Below are 20,809 nucleotides of genomic sequence, written 5' to 3' on the forward strand. Positions count from 1 at the left end.
TATAAATATGGGTATCAAATGTAGCACATACGTGCTTATCATCCAGTAACTGGCCTCACACGTGAGGGGGCGTGTGAAAGGACAATAGTCCCACATCGCTGGAATCCTCTTAATTAACATAAATATAATATGAAAGGGCCGCTCCACTCATTGTCAATTGGTTTTAAGTTGGATGCCCGCAAACTTTAACAGAATTCAATATTTTCCAATACAAGCAGTTGGACGTGAGCAACCTACATCTATCTGGAGAGAGGTGCAAAAAATGTGGTGGCTGCTGTCAGTAGGGAAATTTCTGCAATCATTAGGACTAACCGTAATATTATTGAAGGTTGTTCCAATTTACTTTCAGAATTCCGTTCATGGAAGTATACTTTTACACCAAGGAATAACAACTATGTAGCTCATGAGTTAGTTAAACATGCTAGTAATTTGAATGGTGAGGAAGAGTGGCAACAACGCAGTCCATCCTGGATCGGAGATTCTATCAAGAGGGATAAAAATGTTTGCAACTTTGGCATTATTATTTTATTTTTTTTGCAGATTGTCGTCAGTGGCCACATAGAAATTTTAAAGGTGAAGCTACCGATTCGTGCAATATATGTAGCCTAAAAGCCTATCTATAACGTATATATTCCACGGGAAGAAATGTTGAGCAAAAAATAAGTACAAGTGCATAACTAACAGGCAAATGTACAATGTCAGCAGCAGTGGGTTCAGGAGTGAAAACACAAAAACAAGACAAACATTAGAAAATAAGCCCATTAGGTGGAGTTAGTTCCATCTGCCATTCTGTCTTTCAATAGAAGTACCGTAGCTAGACTATATGGCTTAATATAGTTATTTCTTTCCAAGTCACTAAGTTTGTTGAAATGAAATATGGTGTTCTTTATATATGACCGTACTTGCTAGCAACTTACCCAAAAGAAAATTTACTAGCTAGAAATCAAAAACATTTCGTCAGTTAAAGCTATAATCTTCAACATGGGAATTATCAAGAGATTCCCAATATTATGGTTGGTGATTATCATCCTCCATTGTCTTCATGATGTCTCCGGTCAGCTCTATCTTGATTATTATAAAGAATCATGTCCGTTAGTAGAGGAAATCGTCAGACGTCAAGTTGAGATTGCTGTACTCAAAGACCCTCGATCGGCCGCTTCTCTTCTTCGCCTACACTTTCATGACTGCTTTGTTATGGTATCGGTCTTTCACACTCCATTTTTTTCATTTTACCCGAATATGTTAGTTTAAATTTTCGTCGTTGCTTTCGACATGAAGTAGTGATATGGTTTTGGTGTTTTGGTAGGGATGTGATGCATCAGTTCTCCTAGACAGCACTAGTTCAATGACAAGTGAGAAGCAAGCAGGTCCGAACTTAAACTCTTTAAGAGGGTTCAGAGTGATAGATAAAATCAAGCAAGTCCTCGAAGAGGCTTGTCCTAATACAGTATCATGTGCCGATGTTCTTGCCATAGTCGCCCGTGACGCTGTTGTATCGGTACAATTTACTTCCTTCTTTATGCATTTTATAAGTCTGTTCAGCAACGTCCGAACCTGAATATAGGCTAAATTTGAACTCTTACAATATCACAGAGAGGGGGGCCAAGTTGGCCTGTTGAATTGGGAAGGAGGGATTCACTGAAAGCGAGCTTCAACGGTGCTAATCGGTTCATTCCAACTCCTAATTCCTCCCTGGACGCTCTCATTTCAAATTTTGCTGCTCAAGGCCTGGACACTGGAGATTTGGTTGCTCTGTCAGGTAGCCATACTATAGGAGTGTCAAGGTGTGTAAGCTTTAAACCGAGGATTTATGGGGATAATTTGGAGGCAGAAAATGATCACTACAAAAGGGTCACAGTTTTCCATCGAATACTACGGTCGATATGTCCACAGTCAGGGAGAGACAACGCAATAGTATCTCTTGATTTGAAGACACCAGGATTTTTCGATAATCAATATCATCGGAACGTTCTTGAAAGTAAAGGATTATTAAACAGTGACAATGTACTAATTTCTCAAGATGTTAAAGGTGAAATATCGGCAAGGGTGTGGGCTTATGCAGCTGACGAACAGTTTTTCTTCCGGTCCTTTGTGAACTCCATAATAAAGATGGGAAATATTAATGTGCTAACCGGCGAAGAAGGTGAAATTCGTCGGAATTGCAGGGTTGTGAACGATTTGTGAATTCACCTGCTGCAGTCCAGATTTGAGCAAAAAAATAATAATGTACTTGCAAGACACGTTATTATGTTATTGTTGTGGTAAAATTGCACTGACTTGAAATAGAATACCAATGAAACACTATGATGATACTCTGCACAAGCATTTTTCGGGGTTAAAGTACTTATTTTCGTCTAAATGATTCCAAAGACATTAAAACTGTAAAAGATACAAGTATTTTTTTGACTTAACTAAGTCGAAAAGTCAAAAACTAGTTGAGTAACTAGATTTCTGATTCACCTGTACAAGCGAAAGAGTACTTGAAGCAGAAATATTTTGCTTCTGACTTGTAAAACTGCTTCTACTTCTGAAAATGAATAGGCTCAAAAGGGAATAAGGAGTCAGTCAGCAGCAACTCCAGTCTTAAAGTCCAAACCGAGTCACTGACCTCTTGAATAGGGGTATTTTAGGAATTCCAAAATGAGATTCTAAAAGAGTTTCAACTTTCAATCTAAAGTCCAATAGTTAAAAATCCTGTACTGAAGTTATGGGTTTGTTTTGCAGCAGTAAAATGATTAAACAGAGGGTCATGTGTTGATAGATTGATGGCGGCTTTGAGAAGTAGTGCGAATCTGCGAACGACGGCCAACTTAGACCGTGAAGCTAACCCTGCTGCTGCTGCTGGGTCTGAGTCTCCTGTTCAGTTTTCTAATCCTTTGCCTCCTCGCCTTTCTATCTCTAAACCTTCTTGGGTCGTCAAAACTGAGGTTAGTCCAAAAATTCAGAGTTCTACAGTAGATTTGTCGATTTTAATAAAATTAGTAATGTTTTAGTAAATGGGGTTTTTTGATTTGTTATGTAGTCAAATGTTTGGAGAGAAAAGTTTAAGAAGCCAAATCCTCCTTGTGTCATTTGTGATGGAACCGGCAGAGTGGATTGCTTTCAATGTCAAGGAAAAGGTAATTAACCATTTTTTTCTGCACTTTGAGTGCAAATTCAGTTTCTTCTACTCTTGGTTAAGACCTTTATTATGGATCAACTTATTTCACAACTTGCTTTTGTTATTTCCATTTTGGTTATTAGGTAGGACTAATTGTGCAAACTTAGCTATGCTTCCAAAAGGAGAATGGCCAAAATGGTAAAACTTTCTATTGTAGAGTAGAATTTTAGTTAGTTGTGGTTTGTCGAGATTTTGTTATCTTTGACATAAGTGGTGGCAGTTCACTCAACCACTGTTTTTTGTATGGTTGTTTCTCCTTCCTGTCAGGTGCAAGACTTGTGGTGGAAGTGGGCTTGCACATTGCTCTCGATGCCTTGGATCAGGGGAATTCAGAGATGTGATGGGCTTTCGTTTCATGAAGAGAGATGAAACTAGTAGTGATTCTCGCGGAACATATCGAAGGACAAACGGCTCCAATTTCCTTAGGAATGAATAGACTTCGTCCTCGACTTCCCACAGGTGCTTATACATTTACTGATTATACATAGAGTACTTTAGGAAGCTATTTTAATTTGAGAGGACACTGTTGTGGTTCTGAAATCTGAAGTCAATAAACTGAGTTGTGTTATCAACAAATTGAACCCGGTCATTTTGGATATCGGCATGTGGTCACGAACTTGCATGAGAAACAATCGGTGAATCTGGTACAAGCTATCATACAGGAGCAACCACCCCAGTAGTTGCCATGGCATTATTTCCTGGACAACAATTACAATTACCTCTAAGGTAGTTGGTACGACGGGAAGGTGTTCTAGGATTCGGAACTGGTGTCTCTGTAACGGTTAGTGATGAATAATAAGCTCAATATTTTTGTTATTATGGAACTCGTCATTTCCGGCATCCATTTTTAAGAAGCAGTCCTCATGATTGAACTTATCTCCTTGTAATGACCTCATAGCGTCCTCAACCAGTGGTAATTGACTACTATTGAAAAATAAGAAAATGGATACAACAACAGATACTACTAGCTTGAAAACATTTCGTATATACTGACATATTTTTGTCTATGAATAGATTTTCCATTTGGGTCAATCTTTTACTTCGTGTTTCTTTCAATAGCGGATCGCTTATTCACTGACATAAATTTTTCTAACCAACTTTGGGAACTTTGACGACAACTATTCCCTCTGGTCCAGCCTGAGCCTTTGGTGTTATCCACACAAAAACGCGACCGCAACGAAAATCCATGATTCTGAAACTACCCTGCTCAATAAAGACTGCTGTAACTAAAGGGTTTTCCATCTCTATTATCTCTTTGGCAGTCTGTGGTTTTGCTCCTACTAGCTCTGGCCATTCTTGCTTTCCTGCAGTCATGAACCATTCAAGACATTTAAGCCGTTATTCATGTTTACAGATTATATAAATCGAACTAGAAAAGTTAACAAGTTCCCTACCTGGACAGAGTGGTTGTTGCCTCATCGATCCTGCCTGTATGTATATTTTCTGACACTGATCAAGATGAACGAAAGGAAAACAAAGTAGCTAAATCGATTTAAAGCATTAGTCCTAATGAATATTCATAATGGAGAAAAGAATAATTAGGTAAATGAGGTTAAAAACCAGAGGAAAAAACTAATAATCATTATGACACTTGCCAGTAAGCAGCTTCTACCTATTTTTGTTTGATTCCTTAGTCTCATGGGTTGGGTACTTATCTGTAGCTCTTTACGATCATCAACGTGTTCACTGTTCACCTGAATCAACCACGATAGATGCACAAATGGTCTTAGCAGTTGGCTTACTGACAACACTGATAAGTTATGCAGTTGGTTGAGTGACATTGTTAAGTTATGCAGTTGTTTGGTGTTTGTTGTTTCCTTATAAATCAGTTCAGTGTTATGTTGTGCCGTGAAAATAAAGTGCAGCTTCTGCAGAATCTGGACTTTAAAGAAGATTAACGGATGGGGAAACTCATGAAGCAGCAACACTGACCCACAGACTTAAGTTGTACCGTGAAGTCGTGCTATAGAGAGCTGACAGGAAATCCACAGGTGAGCTTTCCTCGTACACAACAAAACCACCAGACTTTCCTTCACAGTTAAACCTTAAATTTTAAAAAAAAAAATGGAATTCGATTTTCGTTGGAGATCCATTTTCTACTAGAAACGTTGGGAGATCCATTCTCGTCGTGGCTTCTTTCTACGTAGTCCTCTCAGAATCCACGAGGCATCAAATGTTTTACTATCCTCGTTTGTCATCACAAGGGCAACCGGGATAGTAAAGTACCCTGAAAATTGGATAACATGGTCTCAAATGCCCTCATGGTCTCCGTCATTTTTATCACGGACGTTCTTGTCTGGAGAAGAGAGAGCAGCATTGAAAGCCGCCACAGAACAACCTATTTGACTTTCCACCACATTGTGGTGGATGCAAACCTCAGACATTCCGCTCCCATCATCAGCATAAACGATTAGCTCATACTGAAATCGTCTTATGCCAGTCATGATCGATACACTTGATGTAACTCTGGATGAATGATTCTTCATCTTTGATCTCAGCCCACTCTGACAACAAACTAGCCAAGTATGTCAAACGAATCTCTATATCTCTGTGTGAGTTGTCCTATTAAGAAAATCAGACACTAGTGCGGTTTTAACACCTAACGTTCTTTTACAACTAGGACGCTCTTCTGCAAATTTCTTGCGTTGAGCTTCAAAACCCTTACCTTTCCACCAAGTATAAATAAGACTCCAGGCACCAGAGTTAGAAACCCACACCGGACAGTCACATTACGGATCATAACCTTAAAACCAGCAGGAGCTAAAACATGAAGATCTTTGATAGGTCCGAACGACAAACCATATACACGTTGAACACCATCTGTCATAGACAACTTAAGACGCCTCTCAGTCCCTAAAGGTACAACCCTCATAATATCTTGCGGAAAGCATCTTACATCAACTACTTCATCAACCTGGAGAAAATATGGACCGGGAAGTGTAACTTGATCCAAAGTATCAATATCTTTAGGAAGCACATCAGCACCAGAGAAATTCATGTCGGAAAGCAAAACATGCTGGATGATGATTTTCCCTTTCTCAGGGACATCGAAGTTAGCAAAACCAGGAACTGAATTGTTCAACTCAGAGATACGTGAATTCAACCATTCTCTTCTCATTTTCATTCCATGATCCTCAAGAAATTTACCAATCTTGGATGAATCTGGAAAAGATCGACATAGAGTTTGCACCCGGTTGGGTGTTGAAGGAGAGAATCCTCCAGGATAAGAGAATTTAGGAACAATAACTTCAAAAATACTAGCAGTCATTTGATTATTACTATTAAGTGCAGTACGTTCACTCCAACGCAGTAATAAGAACAGACACTCCTTAAAGAAAAAAGACTAAGAAACAAAACAAAGTTACAACTTGGCAGGGGAGGTTCTTAATTTTTCCCAAACAAATGATCTGTTGCTTTCGCAGGTTCCTTGAAGATAATGCACAAAAAATAATCATTCTCCTCCAGCAGCCGAGAGCATTGAAAAGAAATATCAGCTCAGCTGTCATTAGTTGGTCCATCCCGAACAGTTTAGTCCATGACTCTCGCTCCATAATCCTGCAGCATCCATACCTCGAAACCAACCTTACCAACACTAACTAAATCCGAAACATATGAATCCCCAAAAGCAATCACTGCTACGCACATGTAATCCTCAATTCTGCAGTTCTAACCAAACCCATACCCAGTTCCACAAACAAATCTCATCATAATATTGGATAATGTATAGAGCACGAAAGATAACCTACTTGTTAAAAGGGGTATTTTCACTTTCAAGATCATGCTTAAGCTTCAATTGAACAAAATCCAGACGATACAATAACTTATACCAATCCTTGCATACGCACATACATCTGGAGATTGATTTTAGTGGTACACGGATGAGAATATTGATCATCAAATCTTCTGTCAGGTATCCCATTGCTCTCTGCGGCTCTGCCTCCTCTCAAAACAGTGTTGAGAATTTAAGTTGGGTTTTTTCTTCTTCTGGGTTGTGAAAAAATAGCAAAAATAACTTCATATTTATAGGGGTTGATTACAAGGTACGTACAAACATAAAAGGCAACTGAGTTGGCCTATTCTAACCTTAAACTTAAAGAACAAAAAACAAACAAAGAATTTGCAATGAAGAAGGTTAGAATTCCAAGGTTCCATTTCAAGGAATTTTAGATTAGACCCTTGATCAAAGTACTGTTTCAGTGCTGAGAGTCTGAAACTAGGTCACACTGTCCTAAGGCCTCTGCCCCATGTCAATCAAATCTAGACATTTTTTGATACAACTCCATGCCCAAGAGTCCCCAAGTGCAGCTCCCAAAAGGTAGGAGTCACTTCTTCCTGCCAAGTGGGAGACTGTGCATCACTATGTGGTGGAGGAGACACTCCTCAAATGCCTTAACTTCTTCATGGTCCTCTCATCTAAGCCACTAATTTTTCATTGGATAAATCTCCAACCCACCACACAAAAGAAAACAAAACAAAGAGAATTTTGTAATTGTACTTTGATTGATAAGAGTCAAAAGAGTAGAGGAAAAAAACAAAGTTTGGGATTGCCAATCTGATTTACCAACTAAAATATAAAAATACTAGTACTAGAAGGAACACCTATGGCTAAGTACCAAAATCAATCAAAGAAAAATGGCTAAGTACCAAAATCAATCAAAGAAAAAATAAAGTCCAACTAAGAAAAAAACAAGTCAACGTTTGCTAATATTTACATAGTTGACCAAGTCAATCTTCCTCCAATCTTTCAGGGAATCCCATTCTTCTGTGAGATTGCCCATTTTAGCTTTGTCTTCTTCTCTGGATTGCACATAAGATCTGGAAAAAGCGAGTAAAAATATGAAGAGACTTACAAGTAGATCCATCAAAGGTCCTCCTTCTTTTTAGGAGATAACTTGAATGAGAGTAGTTCCAGATTTCATCATCAATTTGAACTCATCAAAACTAACCATACCATCACCATCCATATCAACTTTTCTTATCATTTCTTTACATTCTTCAACCTTCATCCCTTGTTTAAGCCCTAAGGATTTCAAAACTATGCCTAATTCCTCAACACTGATTAATCCATCTTTATCTCCATCAAAAACATCAAAAGCTTCTTTCATTACTTCTTCTTCATCATCCACATACTCATCATCCTCATCCTCCTCTTCTTCTTCACCTAGTTTTTTTTCTTTCTTCTTCTTCTTACCCATAATTGAATCATACAATTCACAAAACTCATCAATGTCAATCAACCCATCACCATTCACATCAAGTTTTGCAACCATACTATCAACTTCAATCTCATCACTAAACAAACCAATATTCTTCAGCGATTCACCAAGTTCTTGTTTTGTTATGAACCCATCTCCATTCTTATCAAAAGTTGCAAAAACTCTCTCAAGTTCCATTTTCCCATGACCATGATTCTTATCACTAGTAACAACAGTACCACTGTCACTACTACAAGTAGTACTACTGTTCCTGGGCACTTCCTTGTGATTTTTTTCTTGGGAAAACAGTGTTTTTAGGAAATAAGATTGGATCAGTACAAACAGTTTGTTTGGAGGGATATAGAAAAGAGTATTGATGAAACCAATTAGGAAAAGAATTGCTAGTAATACGACAGCCAAAACCATTTTTCTTTTTTACTGATGATTATGAGGAAGGATCCAGGAAGAAGTGGAGGAGGAGAAGTGGTAGAAAAAAATGGAGATGAGATTTGGAGATGATGAATACATTTGGATGGGAGTTAGAAGAAAAAAAAATCTTAACTGAAAAGAATAACGCGTTTTTCCCTTTCTTTGTGAGCTGTGACAGTTGATCCCCACAAAGCGCGTGAATAATTAGAATAATAACTGTTAAATGAAAACTTTCTTGAGTATATTTATTTAGCATTTATCTAGGGTGTTCCTTTATATACCCCCTAAAACACTAATGATACTCCTTTATCTGCCTATCCTCTAAGCTAATCTTTCTACCCATCAGTTTTTTTCCTTTTGCATACCCCGATACAGACATTGTCTGCGTCGCTAGGATTTTTGCAGTAGACTCGAGAGATTCATCTCATCAACAAAGAAAATAAAATCAAACGTCCGTAAAACTCCATCAAAATCTGAAACATCGAAGTGAAAACCCTCTCTAATTTTTTTTTTTAATTATTGAAGACGTTGAAAGGAAGAACAAGAAAGAAAATAAGGTTAGGGAATGCCCTTTGTATAATTGCAAATGTAACAGCTTTAGTGCCAATTTTGGCACCTGATTTTTCTGGTAATGTGAATGGATGGAACTCTAAAGCAGCGGAGATGTGCAGCAAGCTATTGGAGACCATTGCCTCATCCGGTGGAGGATAATTCCGTTTTAGTGGTTACAAACATGATCCCCTTGTCTCTATCGCGTCCTTTTCTCTTTCTTTACTCGTAAATAAAATTCTAATGTTGTTTGTATGATTTCTTGCGGCAGACGAAGAAGAGAAAAACGTCAAAATCAAACTCAAATCATTTGGATATCAAGTAAAATATGGTCCCGTAATATTGGAGGTTAATGCATGTTGTAGCCGGCATACAACAAGAAAATATCATAGGTGCTTGCTTTGTTGGACAAGATCTAACGGTGCCCAAAATGGTGATGGAGAAATACACCCGTATACGAAGTGATTATGTAGCTATTGTACAACATCCTTCTAATCAGATCCCTCCAATATTTATGATAGATGATTTTGGAGTGTAACGATTCTATGCATAAATTAATAGATTTAAACAGAAAAGAAGCCATTGACAAGATACTTGTCGGGGAGGTTTTTGGTCTTCACAAATTTGGTTGTCAAATCAAAGACGAAGATAAATCGACTAAAAAGATCAGGATATTACTAAATGGTGCAATTGCAGGTCGAGACGGGGATGAATTGTTGTTTGGGTAATTGGGTTCTTTAACTGGCAGGGCATGTGGATGCATCTCTTTCGTTAAAGAGAGAGTATGGGTATAAAATTCTCCTAACAATTTAAGGATTTCATGATAACTTAATATTATAACCCACGTAACTAATTGTTGGGGGTATCATTAGTGTTTTTAGGGGTATATAAAGGAACACCCTTTATTTATTAGGGCTAATGAGATTGACAGTACAACACAGTACGATAACGATGATGTGCTTCACTGTTAGCCTTTTTGTGTACAATAAGCGAGGTCGTTAGATTAGTTGGATTTGTGTTTCCTACTAATGGCAGTTGCGAAGTCTTAATTAGGAAAGTTGGTATAACGAGACGTTCTTGTTATGAAATTCGACAATTCCCTAAAAAGTGAGCATAATAATCTGAAGCGTGTAACATCACCATTTATCACTTTGAAAATCAACTTTTAAAAATTAATGGTCTAACTTAAAATAATAGATGGTGAGATTTGGTATTTCGAATTTTGCTCATTTTTCAAAGAAATTTAGAATTTGATAAACGGAACGCATCATCAAAATATTAGCTTCAAGTTCATTGTCATTTGGACTTTAAAAAAAAAATTGATACAAAATTTATAACATAATGTTCAAGTAAGATTGTCCATGAAATTTCCCTCGTTAACAAGTGTTTAGTTCTCCTCGTTCTTTAAGTTGTTTATACCTATGACAAACATGAAAAATTACAACAGCAATAAAGTAGTTTTTTTAGAGAAAATTAAAACATTATAAAATCACAATGTTACACAAATAATCCCAACTCATTACAGAGGGAAGTATTGGTTTGGGGCTTCAAGCACATGCACAACAAGCCTAGTAGTTAGCTATTCTTAAGTAAACATCCATGTTCAATACGAACGATCTTAATAGGCAACTAATCTGAAAATAGATTTTTTTCAAAGGAAAATTAATTCATGAACAATACTATAATTGTTAGAATCTGATTCAAAATCTTCCTCGGCCTCTGACTCGACCTGAATCAGATTTAAGATCATTTTGTTTTTCATTTTTTTTGACGTCCGACTCGAAATTTAACTCGGAAGTATTTGAGTCCATTATTATGTTGTACCTGACTCGTAAGGCACAAATATGATTGGATTCAAAAAGAAATAATAACTCTACTACTCAATAACTTTGAGTCATATGAATTAAATCAGATCCAGATAAAAAACTCAATTTTAAATAGGTCAAAATAAACAAACTTGCAAGCTATGTAAAAGAGCAGGTCCAGTTGAGACTTGCAAACCTACACATTTGCTAAGGATTTTTGTCAGAGGGAGAGCAAAAATGGATCCGAGGAGTGCAAAAATCGTATTTGACTCGGTAGTCATAACCGGTTTTGTATATTTGTATAAATCAGACAAAATTATCCTCGCTGGGTACATACAATTCTCAGAAACACTTTCTTGTTTCCAAACAAGTTAACCATGAACAATGCACCAAAACTTGAACTTCCATTAATGGCGACGAGTTGCCATTGTTTCGCCATCTAATCTAAAGACGAATCGTAAAAACAGAACTAAGAGATGATTTGCATAATTCAATCCTTAAATAATAAATAGGGAAATGATGAGCATCAAGGCTAATTGCTGGGATTGATTGAGTAAGACGTTTTTAAATTTGAGATTGTCTCATCTGCAACATGATCGAGACAAAACCCTCACTTGGGCAGATGTCAGATTGGCTGTAACAATTTTTCTACTAATAGTTCCAATCACACTAAATTTCCATTCCTTGTAATAAAACAACATCAGTATGGATAATTGGAAATCACCACTTAGTGGTGCCTGATGCATTTTTATAGAGGGTCAAAATTCATATGTTTTTATGTTTAAGATAATTGTTAGGACCAGAGAAGGTTATGGATTGGCGATGCAGTTTATGATTTTTAGTTAATGGAAGAGAGGATTAGGGTTTAGTGATGTAGTTTGATTCTTCTTTCGATTTTAATGAGTGAGCGTTTTGTGTGGTTATTAAGGGTATCCTTGTCCGATTCATACATATAAATATAAATCTCCCTGATCACCGAGCCAACTATAATTTTTGTACTCCTCGGATCCGGTTTTGCTCTCCCTATAACAAAAATCTTTGGTAGGCTAGGTGGATGGGAAAACCCATTTCTGGGCCGTCAGAATATAGTTCATTGTAGAACATTGATTCGATTGTTGGACTTTGGGATGACAGTCTCAATGTTCTACGGAAACGACTAATTTATAACATCCAAAAAACGGTTTGTTTGTTTTTTTTTGATGCAAAGAGGAAATATATTGATTAATGAATGGTTGTTACAGCATTCTTATCAGCTTCTAGAGCTGGAATAATAAAGACCGGGGATTATCAATCCAGTTTTTTAAAGCTTTACATGATCTAGCATGTTTAGCTAGTTCATCTGCTGGTTTATTGAAATATCTTTTAAGAAATTTGCAACTCCATAATGGATGGTTGCTAAATAAACTAATAATATCTAAAATAATAGCTTGGTTCTCCCAACTGACTTGCTGGAAGTCCCCATTTGTTGCCTTAACTACCCTCTGCGCATCCAACTCAAAGCACACATGTTGAAGTCCAAGTTCTTCTGCCCATTGAGTAGCCTCCAGCAATCCCATCACCTCTGCATGTTCTGCAGTTAGGTTTCCATCTGAGTAGCTGCTCCTTCCTCGCACAAAGTTTCCTGCAGAATTACGCAATATTAAACTAATGCCTGTGTGTTTAACAGTTAAGATTTCCTTAAAAGAAGCATCACAGCATATAGAGAAAGAGTTTAAGGTAGGTGGCATCCAATTTGTGTTAGCAATCACAGGGCAATGAGGTCTTATCATTTCTTTGCCTGTCATACTGTTGAGATATTGCAGACTTCTAATGACTTTTATTGGGTTTGGCTTCAAATCATCAAAAACGCATTCACATCTTGATTTCCATATTTCCCAACATGTATTTGTCATTCTTTCAATCCAATCATCTCCCAAAATTGTCATATCCATTGTAAACCAGCTAATGATCCAATCTTTTATGGATGTTTGTGTTGATGTCATACTCTGTCTTGCTCCTGGGACTGACATCCAAACTGCTCTTGTAAAAGAACACTCCCAGAGTAAGTACTTAGTAGTTTCTGTCATCTGGTTACAAACTTTACATTAATCTCCTCCATAGTGTTGAACTCGCGTCATTCTTTCATTTGAAGGCACTACATCATTCACACACTTCCACATAAATAATTTTACTCTGGGTAAAGTATTTAGATTCCATAACTTCTTCCAGAAGCTTTCCATTACTGGATTATGAGGTTGATTGTTGCGTTTAATCTCAACAAGCTTGTGATAAGCAGATTTGACATTAAAAACTCCATTCCTTATTAACTTCTATACTAATCTGTCGGTACAGGTGTGTGGTATTCTCATTGATAATATTTGGCGTGCATCTTCTTCTGAGAAAAGCTGGTGAATGATATTTTGCTTCCATGATCTTGTGTCTGCATCAATTAGGTCAGAGACTGTGCAATAATTAACAGCCACTTCAAAGGATGCTATTGTGATTGGTGGATATTCTCTTCCTTGTATCCAATTATCTTTCCAAGTGAGGATGTTTTTACCATTCTCTAGAACCCAGAAACTGTGAGTTCGAATGAATTGCATAACACCATAAATACTCTGCCAAGCCCATGTTGAGTTTTTCATTTCTCTGCATGTAAGACTGGTGTATCTGGAAAGTATCTTCCTGTCAAAGTCTGAGCCCACATCTGTTACTAATTGTTGCATAATCTCCAAGCTTCCTTTGCCAGTAATGCCGTGTTGAAACATTCCAAGTCTCGAAAACCCAAACCTCCCAAGGCTTTGTGATATTCCACTCTTGGCCATGATATTAGATAGAGTCCTTTTCCTTGCTTCTTTTTCCACCAAAATATTCTTTCCACTTTCTCCATCTCTTTTATTGTTGCTTTAGGTATCTTGAAGACTGACATTTGATGAGAAGGCATAGCATTTAAAACATGCTTAATCATTACAGTCCTACCAGACTGATTCATGAATTTGACATCCCATTTAATGAGTCTTCTAGTTATGTTGTCAACAAGACTGGAAAAATATGTTGATCTGCGCCTGTTTAGAAATAGGGGAATTCCAAGGATCTTTCATCCAGTGCCATGCGTTTCATCTTTAATCTTCTCAAAAGAATCCTGCAATGTCTTGAATGAAGATGTTTAGAGAAGAAGACATCCGATTTTTGGAAATTAATCTGTTGGCCTGAAGCGTCACTGAAACTGTTAATGACTTGTAATAAGTTGTTAACATTATGCAATTCTGCCTTTGCAAAGAGAAGGCAGTCATCAGCGAATAATAGGTGGGTTACCTGTGGAGCTTGTTTGGCAATCTTTATACCTTGTATTTTCCCATCATGCTCACTTGAGCTAATGCTCTTGTGAAGACTTCTATAGTAAGAAGAAAAAGGTAAGGAGAAATTGGGTCTCCTTGCCATATCCCTCTTGTTGGCTTGAAAGACTTGCAAGGAGATCCATTCAGCAACACTTGTATCTCAGAAGTACTTATACATTCATGTATCAGTGAGCATAATTTTTCACAAAAACCAAATCTCTTCATAATTGCTACTAGAAAAGTCCACTCAACGCGATCAAACGCCTTTGACATATCTAGATTTAAGGCCATGTATCCTTTCTTTGTTTTCTTCTTTTTCATACAGTGAATTAGCTCATGTGCAAGAGTTATATTATCTGTAATCTGTCTTCCCGGCACGTACGCAGCTTGCATTGGTGATATCAGCTTTTCCATCAATAGCTTGAGTCTTAAAGAGATGATCTTGGTTATCAACTTGTATGTAGAGTTGCATAAGGAAATAGGCATGTAGTCTCCTGGTGCTTGTGGTAATTGAATTTTTGAAATTAAACACAGATTTGTTTTATTCATTTTCTTCAAAATCTTTTCAGATATGAAGAAACTCTGAATCATCTTGATGACATCTTCCTTAACTGTCCCCCATTGTGTTTAAAAGAACCCAGGTGGGAATCCATCTGGGCCTGGCGCTTTCCATGGTTGCATACTGTGTAATGCTGTGTAGATCTCAGCTTCAGACGGTATCTTAGTAAGTGCCATGTTATCAGCTTCTGTAATGCAGACTGGTATCAGATTTAGTAGCTCATCATGCAGTTGTGACTGAGAAGAACTCATAATATTCTGAAAATGAGAATTAAGAAGTTGCTCCAAATCATCTTTTCCCGTATACCAGTTTCCATTCGGCCTTAAAAGAGATTCTATCTTGTTTCGTGATCTTGTTTTATTTGCCTGAACATGGAAGTGCTTTGTATTTTGGTCGACATCATGGAACATAATGTCTCTTGACTTTTGTCTGTAGAAGACTTCTTCCCTTGCATGCCATTCTTGTATTTCTTGTTCTACTTTGACAACTTCAGCTGTAATATCTTCATTGGTAGTGATGTTTGCTTGCTGCATAGTTGTTACTTTTTACTGCAGAGTCTTGAGATTATCATGTATATTTCCAAAATTTGTTTTATTCCATTTAGACAAGTCTCTCCTAGTGGTCTCAAGTTTTTTGTCTAAACTAAAACCTGCAGAACCATTAAAATGAGTAGACCAAGAGTTTTTGATTTGGTTTGTACAAGTAGAGTCTCTTAACCAACACTCAAAGAATTTCCAGTTTCTAGAGCTCCTAATCTCATTTGGGTAGAAGTATATAAATATAGGACAGTGATCAGAGCCTAGAAAGGGTAAATGTTTCAAACAAGAGTCAGGAAATTTTAGTAACCAATCAGGATTTGTGAGGGCTCTATCCAATCTAGATTTAACAGGGCCAGTTCCATGCTTATTGCTAGTCCAAGTGTAATGATTACCATGGAATCCTAGATCACTTAAACCAGTATTATGTATCAGCTGAACTATTTTAGAGGTTTTTGAAGAGCTACCAGTGGAACTAGTTCTTTCATCAGCATGCATGGTAACATTAAATTCTCCTATTAAGACCCAAGGGGGATCAATATCGTAATTTTCACAAACAGTGTTGATGAAATTCCATTGAGTTTTTTTCTCTTGTGGGTATGGACTACCATAAACGCAAGACAAGAGCCATTGTGGCTTAGCAAGATCACTTTTAACTAAACAATGTATCATATTTCTATCCTGGTAAATAATATCTAAGGTAAAACCGTCTTTTCAGAGAAGACAAATACCTCTAGCTCTGCCAATGGTTTGTTTAACACTATAAATACCACACTCATTTGACTTCTCTACTCACACCAAACTCAACCTTCTCTACAATGTTTCTCCACCAAAAATTCTTATAATTTTTAATCTAGCTTCTCTAAATTTTTTATTAAAAATATACCAATCTCAAGATATTAGTCGACAAAGAAATAGAAACAACCTAAGAATAAACCCAGCCAACCTGTCCTTTAATACAATCAGAAACTAATAAAGAGAACAATCTCAATCTACTTTCTGTCCAGAATTAGACAAAGCTCAAGGTCATCTGTCCAAAAAAGTAGAACGAGATAGAGTTGCACAAATACCAAGAGGTGATTGGTACGAAATTAGCAAAGTTTATGCAGAGCTACCACTTTGTGTTATACCTATTTTTGATAAATTTCCTTGATTTACTTTGTATCATATTCATGCGAAGAAATATCATCCTGGATTGTTATTTGAGTCGGTGGAACGTTCGTGGCGCACTACACACTTTTCATTTTACAGACTTTGACATAAGTATGTCAAATATTTTGATTTATAGTTTTAATTCAATCAATACGAATATCTAAATGAAATTAACAATTTTAATATTCATGAATAATACTAATAGATTTTCCTATTTGGATATTTTGCGGTGTGGGAGATGATGTTTTGTTTCACCAAGAAAGCTGGTTGGCAAAGGACATATATTAAGATGAACATCCATTGTGCTTTACCTTCACAACAACACATGAAACTTAAGAAGTGGCGGAATTCCTAATTCCGGTTTGAAAGGAATTTATAATCAACAACTTACATGGGATAGACACATATTCGGATACACCGGGCTCTGCCGCAGATATGGAAGTTTCCCGGGTTATTATTTTGGGTTACTTGGAAAGAAAAAAAACCTCAAGCACTGGTGCTCAAGTAGGATGGCTAGAAGCCTTATGATTGGGGGCCCGCTATTTTACGTGAGTTTTACATTTGTCTCTATATTGCATTATCGGGTTCGTCAAGCATTGAGGGTTTATGGGCCTCCTTGACGTAAATATACATATCATTTGGCTTTATATTGGTTAAAAAGAAATATAGCAAGTAACTAATTGTATGGTGTTTACTTTCAGCTGTTGTGGTATAAAAATTTAGTGTTGGTGTACCAAGAATTTTATACTACACCAGAAAATATTTCCTAATTGTAGTAAGGTATGAAGTCGATAATTGGCATAAGAAACAAAGTATTACAGAGAAAAATAATATGTATTTGTGGAGATACCACCACATTATTAGGAACAAACATACTGGTATTTGAATGTCGAATGAGTATTTGGAGGACATAATCCATGATGTTAAAGTATCAAGGATATTTACTCCAGAGCGCTGTGTTCTACAGTCCTGTCAGGGATCTTGGTGCTTATTATCATGGAGATATGTTAGACAGTTAGTTGGTGCAGTTAGATACCCAAACAAGCCTTGATCCATAGGCACAATCTTTGGAACGGAATACCAAAGACTGAAGAGGAAAGGATGGAAAAGTTATGATACATTATTCACCCCTTGTGACGAATAAAAATACAATAAATGGATTTAACCGGTTGTAGAGCCGATAATTGGTCAATATATTTTATACATTCATGGGATGGATTTTGCCCCAATTGGAATAGTTCCAACACATCCACCGTCGGTGATTTTATGTTTCACCAGTTATGTTTCAGCAAGAGCTTCATCTTCATCGGCGCCTTCAAGAAGACCTTCCAGATCTTCATCTTCATCGGCTAGATCTAATTTTCCAGAACTAGGGTAATAGAAAGACTATTTCACTCTCGCTTGAGAGAGCGTCGAATACTTCCAATTGTGTCACAAGGTATCGAACACACTAGTTTGTATACCGTAGCATCGCACAGTCATGAAAAATTGAGTCAAGTGGAATTAAGAGATATGAAATCTAGGCGTCTCTACCAATAGGACATACGCAGAATGGGAGATAAAATAAGCTTCAGTCCACCGTTTTCAATCCATGGTGCAAACTCCAACATCCCAGGATATAGTAGAAGACTCACAAGCTAATATTATGCTAAGAGAAAGTTATCGTCCAGTGCAACAATCTCTATATCGTCAAGCGCCACTCAACAATATCCTTAAGGTTATCAAGATTATAGAAGATCATTAGACTTTCGATGGTTTGGAAATCAAGGTGAATGATCTCAAGGTGCAGGAACTCAAGCTGGAAGATCATATGAAGGGTTTGGGAATATGATGCAGAGGCATGTATAACAGGAACTGGAATGGGAATGAGTAGTTATGTTTATGTAAACTTAATGATGTTTAATTAAAACTAAAACTAATCTACTTACAAAGGAATGTAATATTAAATTTTACATTCAAGCAAAATCTATAACAACGTGTTGCTCGAGTAGTATGTGTACATTTTAACATCTCATACGGGTTATCAAAAACTCCATGAAAAGGAGATTTCGTTCGGCAACCTGTATGGACAAAACCTTCTACAATCGCAAGTATATCCAATTAAATATCCTTGAATAAGATTGTATATAGATTTTCTCTCTTATCGCTTCCACAATCAATATGTATAGACAAAAAAAGTCCGTGAACCTGATTTTGTAGCAGAGTATTTTGGTTGTATCACAAACCAATATCCAAGTTCAATCTAGTCGTATCCAAATTAAGAGGATCTGAATTCTGCCATGTACGAGACTTTCTATCTATCTTTCAAGATACGAATTCCATAAGAACTAGTCTCGTAACAGATTACAAATAATAAAGACTTTAACACCTAGATTGATATATGTACTACTTGTGTAATCCTATTATAAAGATAAACAATATAATGCGGTAAAGGAAAAACTCGAGATATCAGAAGTTTTGTTAACGAGAAAAACTGCACCTGCAAAAAAACCTCGGGACCTCGTGCAAATTTGAACAATGAACTGTATTAAGCCGTTACAGACGTTTATCTTACTATCAGATTTCAGACTGGAATGTTTTGAAACCGAATTAACCCTCCGAGAAATTCAATTGTAGTCGTGTGACTATATACGTCTCTTGAACCTTGCAACTTCTACGAGATTGATTCTGTTAGCTGACGTCCTTTACAATCTAAGAGTTGCTTCAACCTCAGTGAATACTTTTGATATCAATCTTCCTCTAACAGATAAGCCTATTTGATTTCCCTTTAGATCATATAGATCAAGGATTGGAAATCTGTTTGCAATAGACAAATCTAGCAAACCTCAAGAATACGGAACACTTACTCTCAGTTAGCTGTGAAGCCTGGATTACTAACCACCTCTCGAAACGATGAGTGTACCAAGTACACCATAATATTTTCGACATAAACCTATAATTCTGATACCTTGCGTGATCTAATATAGACAAAGACTGTCAAGAAGATAGCAACCACAAGGTATACACTTGGTATATAGTTCGAAATGGAACCTAACTATAGGGATTAACCCAAGTGTTTGGGATTAACATACAATCTATTTACTCTAAAACAATAGTTATAATTTCGGAAAGTGAAAGTAAAGACACGAGTAGATTTTGTTAAAGAGGAAACCACAAATGCAAAATAAAAAAATAAAAAAAAAAAGGAACATAGTCCAGTTTTGAATACTCCCAAAATTAAGGCGTTATACAATGACTACTACCAACTTCGTATAGTTGAGCCCAAGTAAACTACCCATAGTTACCTAGTTTCCTCAGTATCCATGAACCTACAATCAATCTGGCCAGCACTTAGGTAAATCTAAGATAAAGTCCACTATCTTAAGTTCCTTCAGCCTCTCTGAAGACTTTAAGCATTCAACCCTTTAGATCGTCTTCCGAACAGTAAAGGACTAATATGTTTGGTAACCACTCTTCTTATCTCAACAAGTTAATTAGAGATATTATAATTGACCTTTGACAAAGGCTTTTCTGTTTAAAATCAACTAAACTCCTTTATCGGGTTTAGATCTTCCAAGATCTAAATTACCAAGTTAACCAGATCAGGTCAAAAATAACTACCAGATTCAGATATTGAAGAGTACCACCAAATGATAGCTTGTCGATCTGATACGACTATTCAATCAATTGCCTATCAAATATAAACGAGATCTAGTCAGATCACAGACGATCAAGTTTGTACACAAGGAAATCTCAAAGATACGAAACCAATAAGAAAATCTTTTTGTCTGCAAATCTTCAATAGTCTTATGTACATGTAAAATAATAAACTTAGTTCCAACTTATGATCGATCACGCACAGAACAGAGTCTGTTAACAATTGATGATCACAAGTTAATGTCAGATCTAAAATAAAATCTCTTGATCTAGTTTGAGTGACCTTATGTCAGAAGAGAAGGATCTCAAGAATAACCAAACTAGGTGCAATCAATCAAATCAATAATTGAAAAATAAAATAACAATGCAGATTCTAGTTTCCCACAAACGGTACTAGTAGGTGCTTTTTAATCCCAAAGAAGTCTTTAAACTAGTGGACATAAGAAATTTCATCTAATTAGGCTACATTCC

General features: G+C 36.7%; 5 protein-coding genes across 5 annotated transcripts; 2 read left to right on the forward strand and 3 right to left on the reverse strand.

Annotated features, from left to right (window-relative positions):
* Positions 1-884: 884 nt before the first annotated feature.
* LOC113353860 (peroxidase 20-like) lies at positions 885-2,311 on the forward strand. Its single transcript, XM_026597335.1, has 3 exons — positions 885-1,197; positions 1,307-1,498; positions 1,594-2,311. Exons 1-3 carry the CDS (start codon positions 982-984, stop codon positions 2,182-2,184), a joined length of 999 nt encoding a protein of 332 aa, XP_026453120.1. The 5' UTR covers positions 885-981; the 3' UTR covers positions 2,185-2,311.
* A 336-nt stretch (positions 2,312-2,647) lies between these two features.
* On the forward strand, positions 2,648-4,079 carry LOC113353861 (protein SSUH2 homolog). Its single transcript, XM_026597336.1, has 4 exons — positions 2,648-2,927; positions 3,023-3,119; positions 3,244-3,298; positions 3,428-4,079. Exons 1-4 carry the CDS (start codon positions 2,766-2,768, stop codon positions 3,594-3,596), a joined length of 483 nt encoding a protein of 160 aa, XP_026453121.1. The 5' UTR covers positions 2,648-2,765; the 3' UTR covers positions 3,597-4,079.
* Positions 4,080-4,231: 152 nt separating this feature from the next.
* Positions 4,232-4,606, reverse strand: LOC113353862 (inhibitor of trypsin and hageman factor-like). Its single transcript, XM_026597337.1, has 2 exons — positions 4,555-4,606; positions 4,232-4,464 (listed from the first exon to the last, which is right to left on the reverse strand). The coding sequence occupies exons 1-2, from the start codon at positions 4,577-4,579 to the stop codon at positions 4,250-4,252; spliced, it is 240 nt and encodes a 79-aa protein (XP_026453122.1). The 5' UTR covers positions 4,580-4,606; the 3' UTR covers positions 4,232-4,249.
* A 3,035-nt stretch (positions 4,607-7,641) lies between these two features.
* Positions 7,642-9,037, reverse strand: LOC113348963 (calmodulin-like protein 7). The gene has a single exon (XM_026592878.1). It carries the CDS (start codon positions 8,779-8,781, stop codon positions 8,041-8,043), a length of 741 nt encoding a protein of 246 aa, XP_026448663.1. The 5' UTR covers positions 8,782-9,037; the 3' UTR covers positions 7,642-8,040.
* Positions 9,038-12,394: 3,357 nt separating this feature from the next.
* On the reverse strand, positions 12,395-13,204 carry LOC113351851. Its single transcript, XM_026595768.1, has one exon. The coding sequence runs from the start codon at positions 13,202-13,204 to the stop codon at positions 12,395-12,397; it is 810 nt and encodes a 269-aa protein (XP_026451553.1).
* Positions 13,205-20,809: the final 7,605 nt, after the last annotated feature.

This window comes from Papaver somniferum, chromosome 2 (genome assembly GCF_003573695.1).
Source record: "Papaver somniferum cultivar HN1 chromosome 2, ASM357369v1, whole genome shotgun sequence".
In the NCBI taxonomy this organism is placed as follows: domain Eukaryota; kingdom Viridiplantae; phylum Streptophyta; class Magnoliopsida; order Ranunculales; family Papaveraceae; genus Papaver; species Papaver somniferum.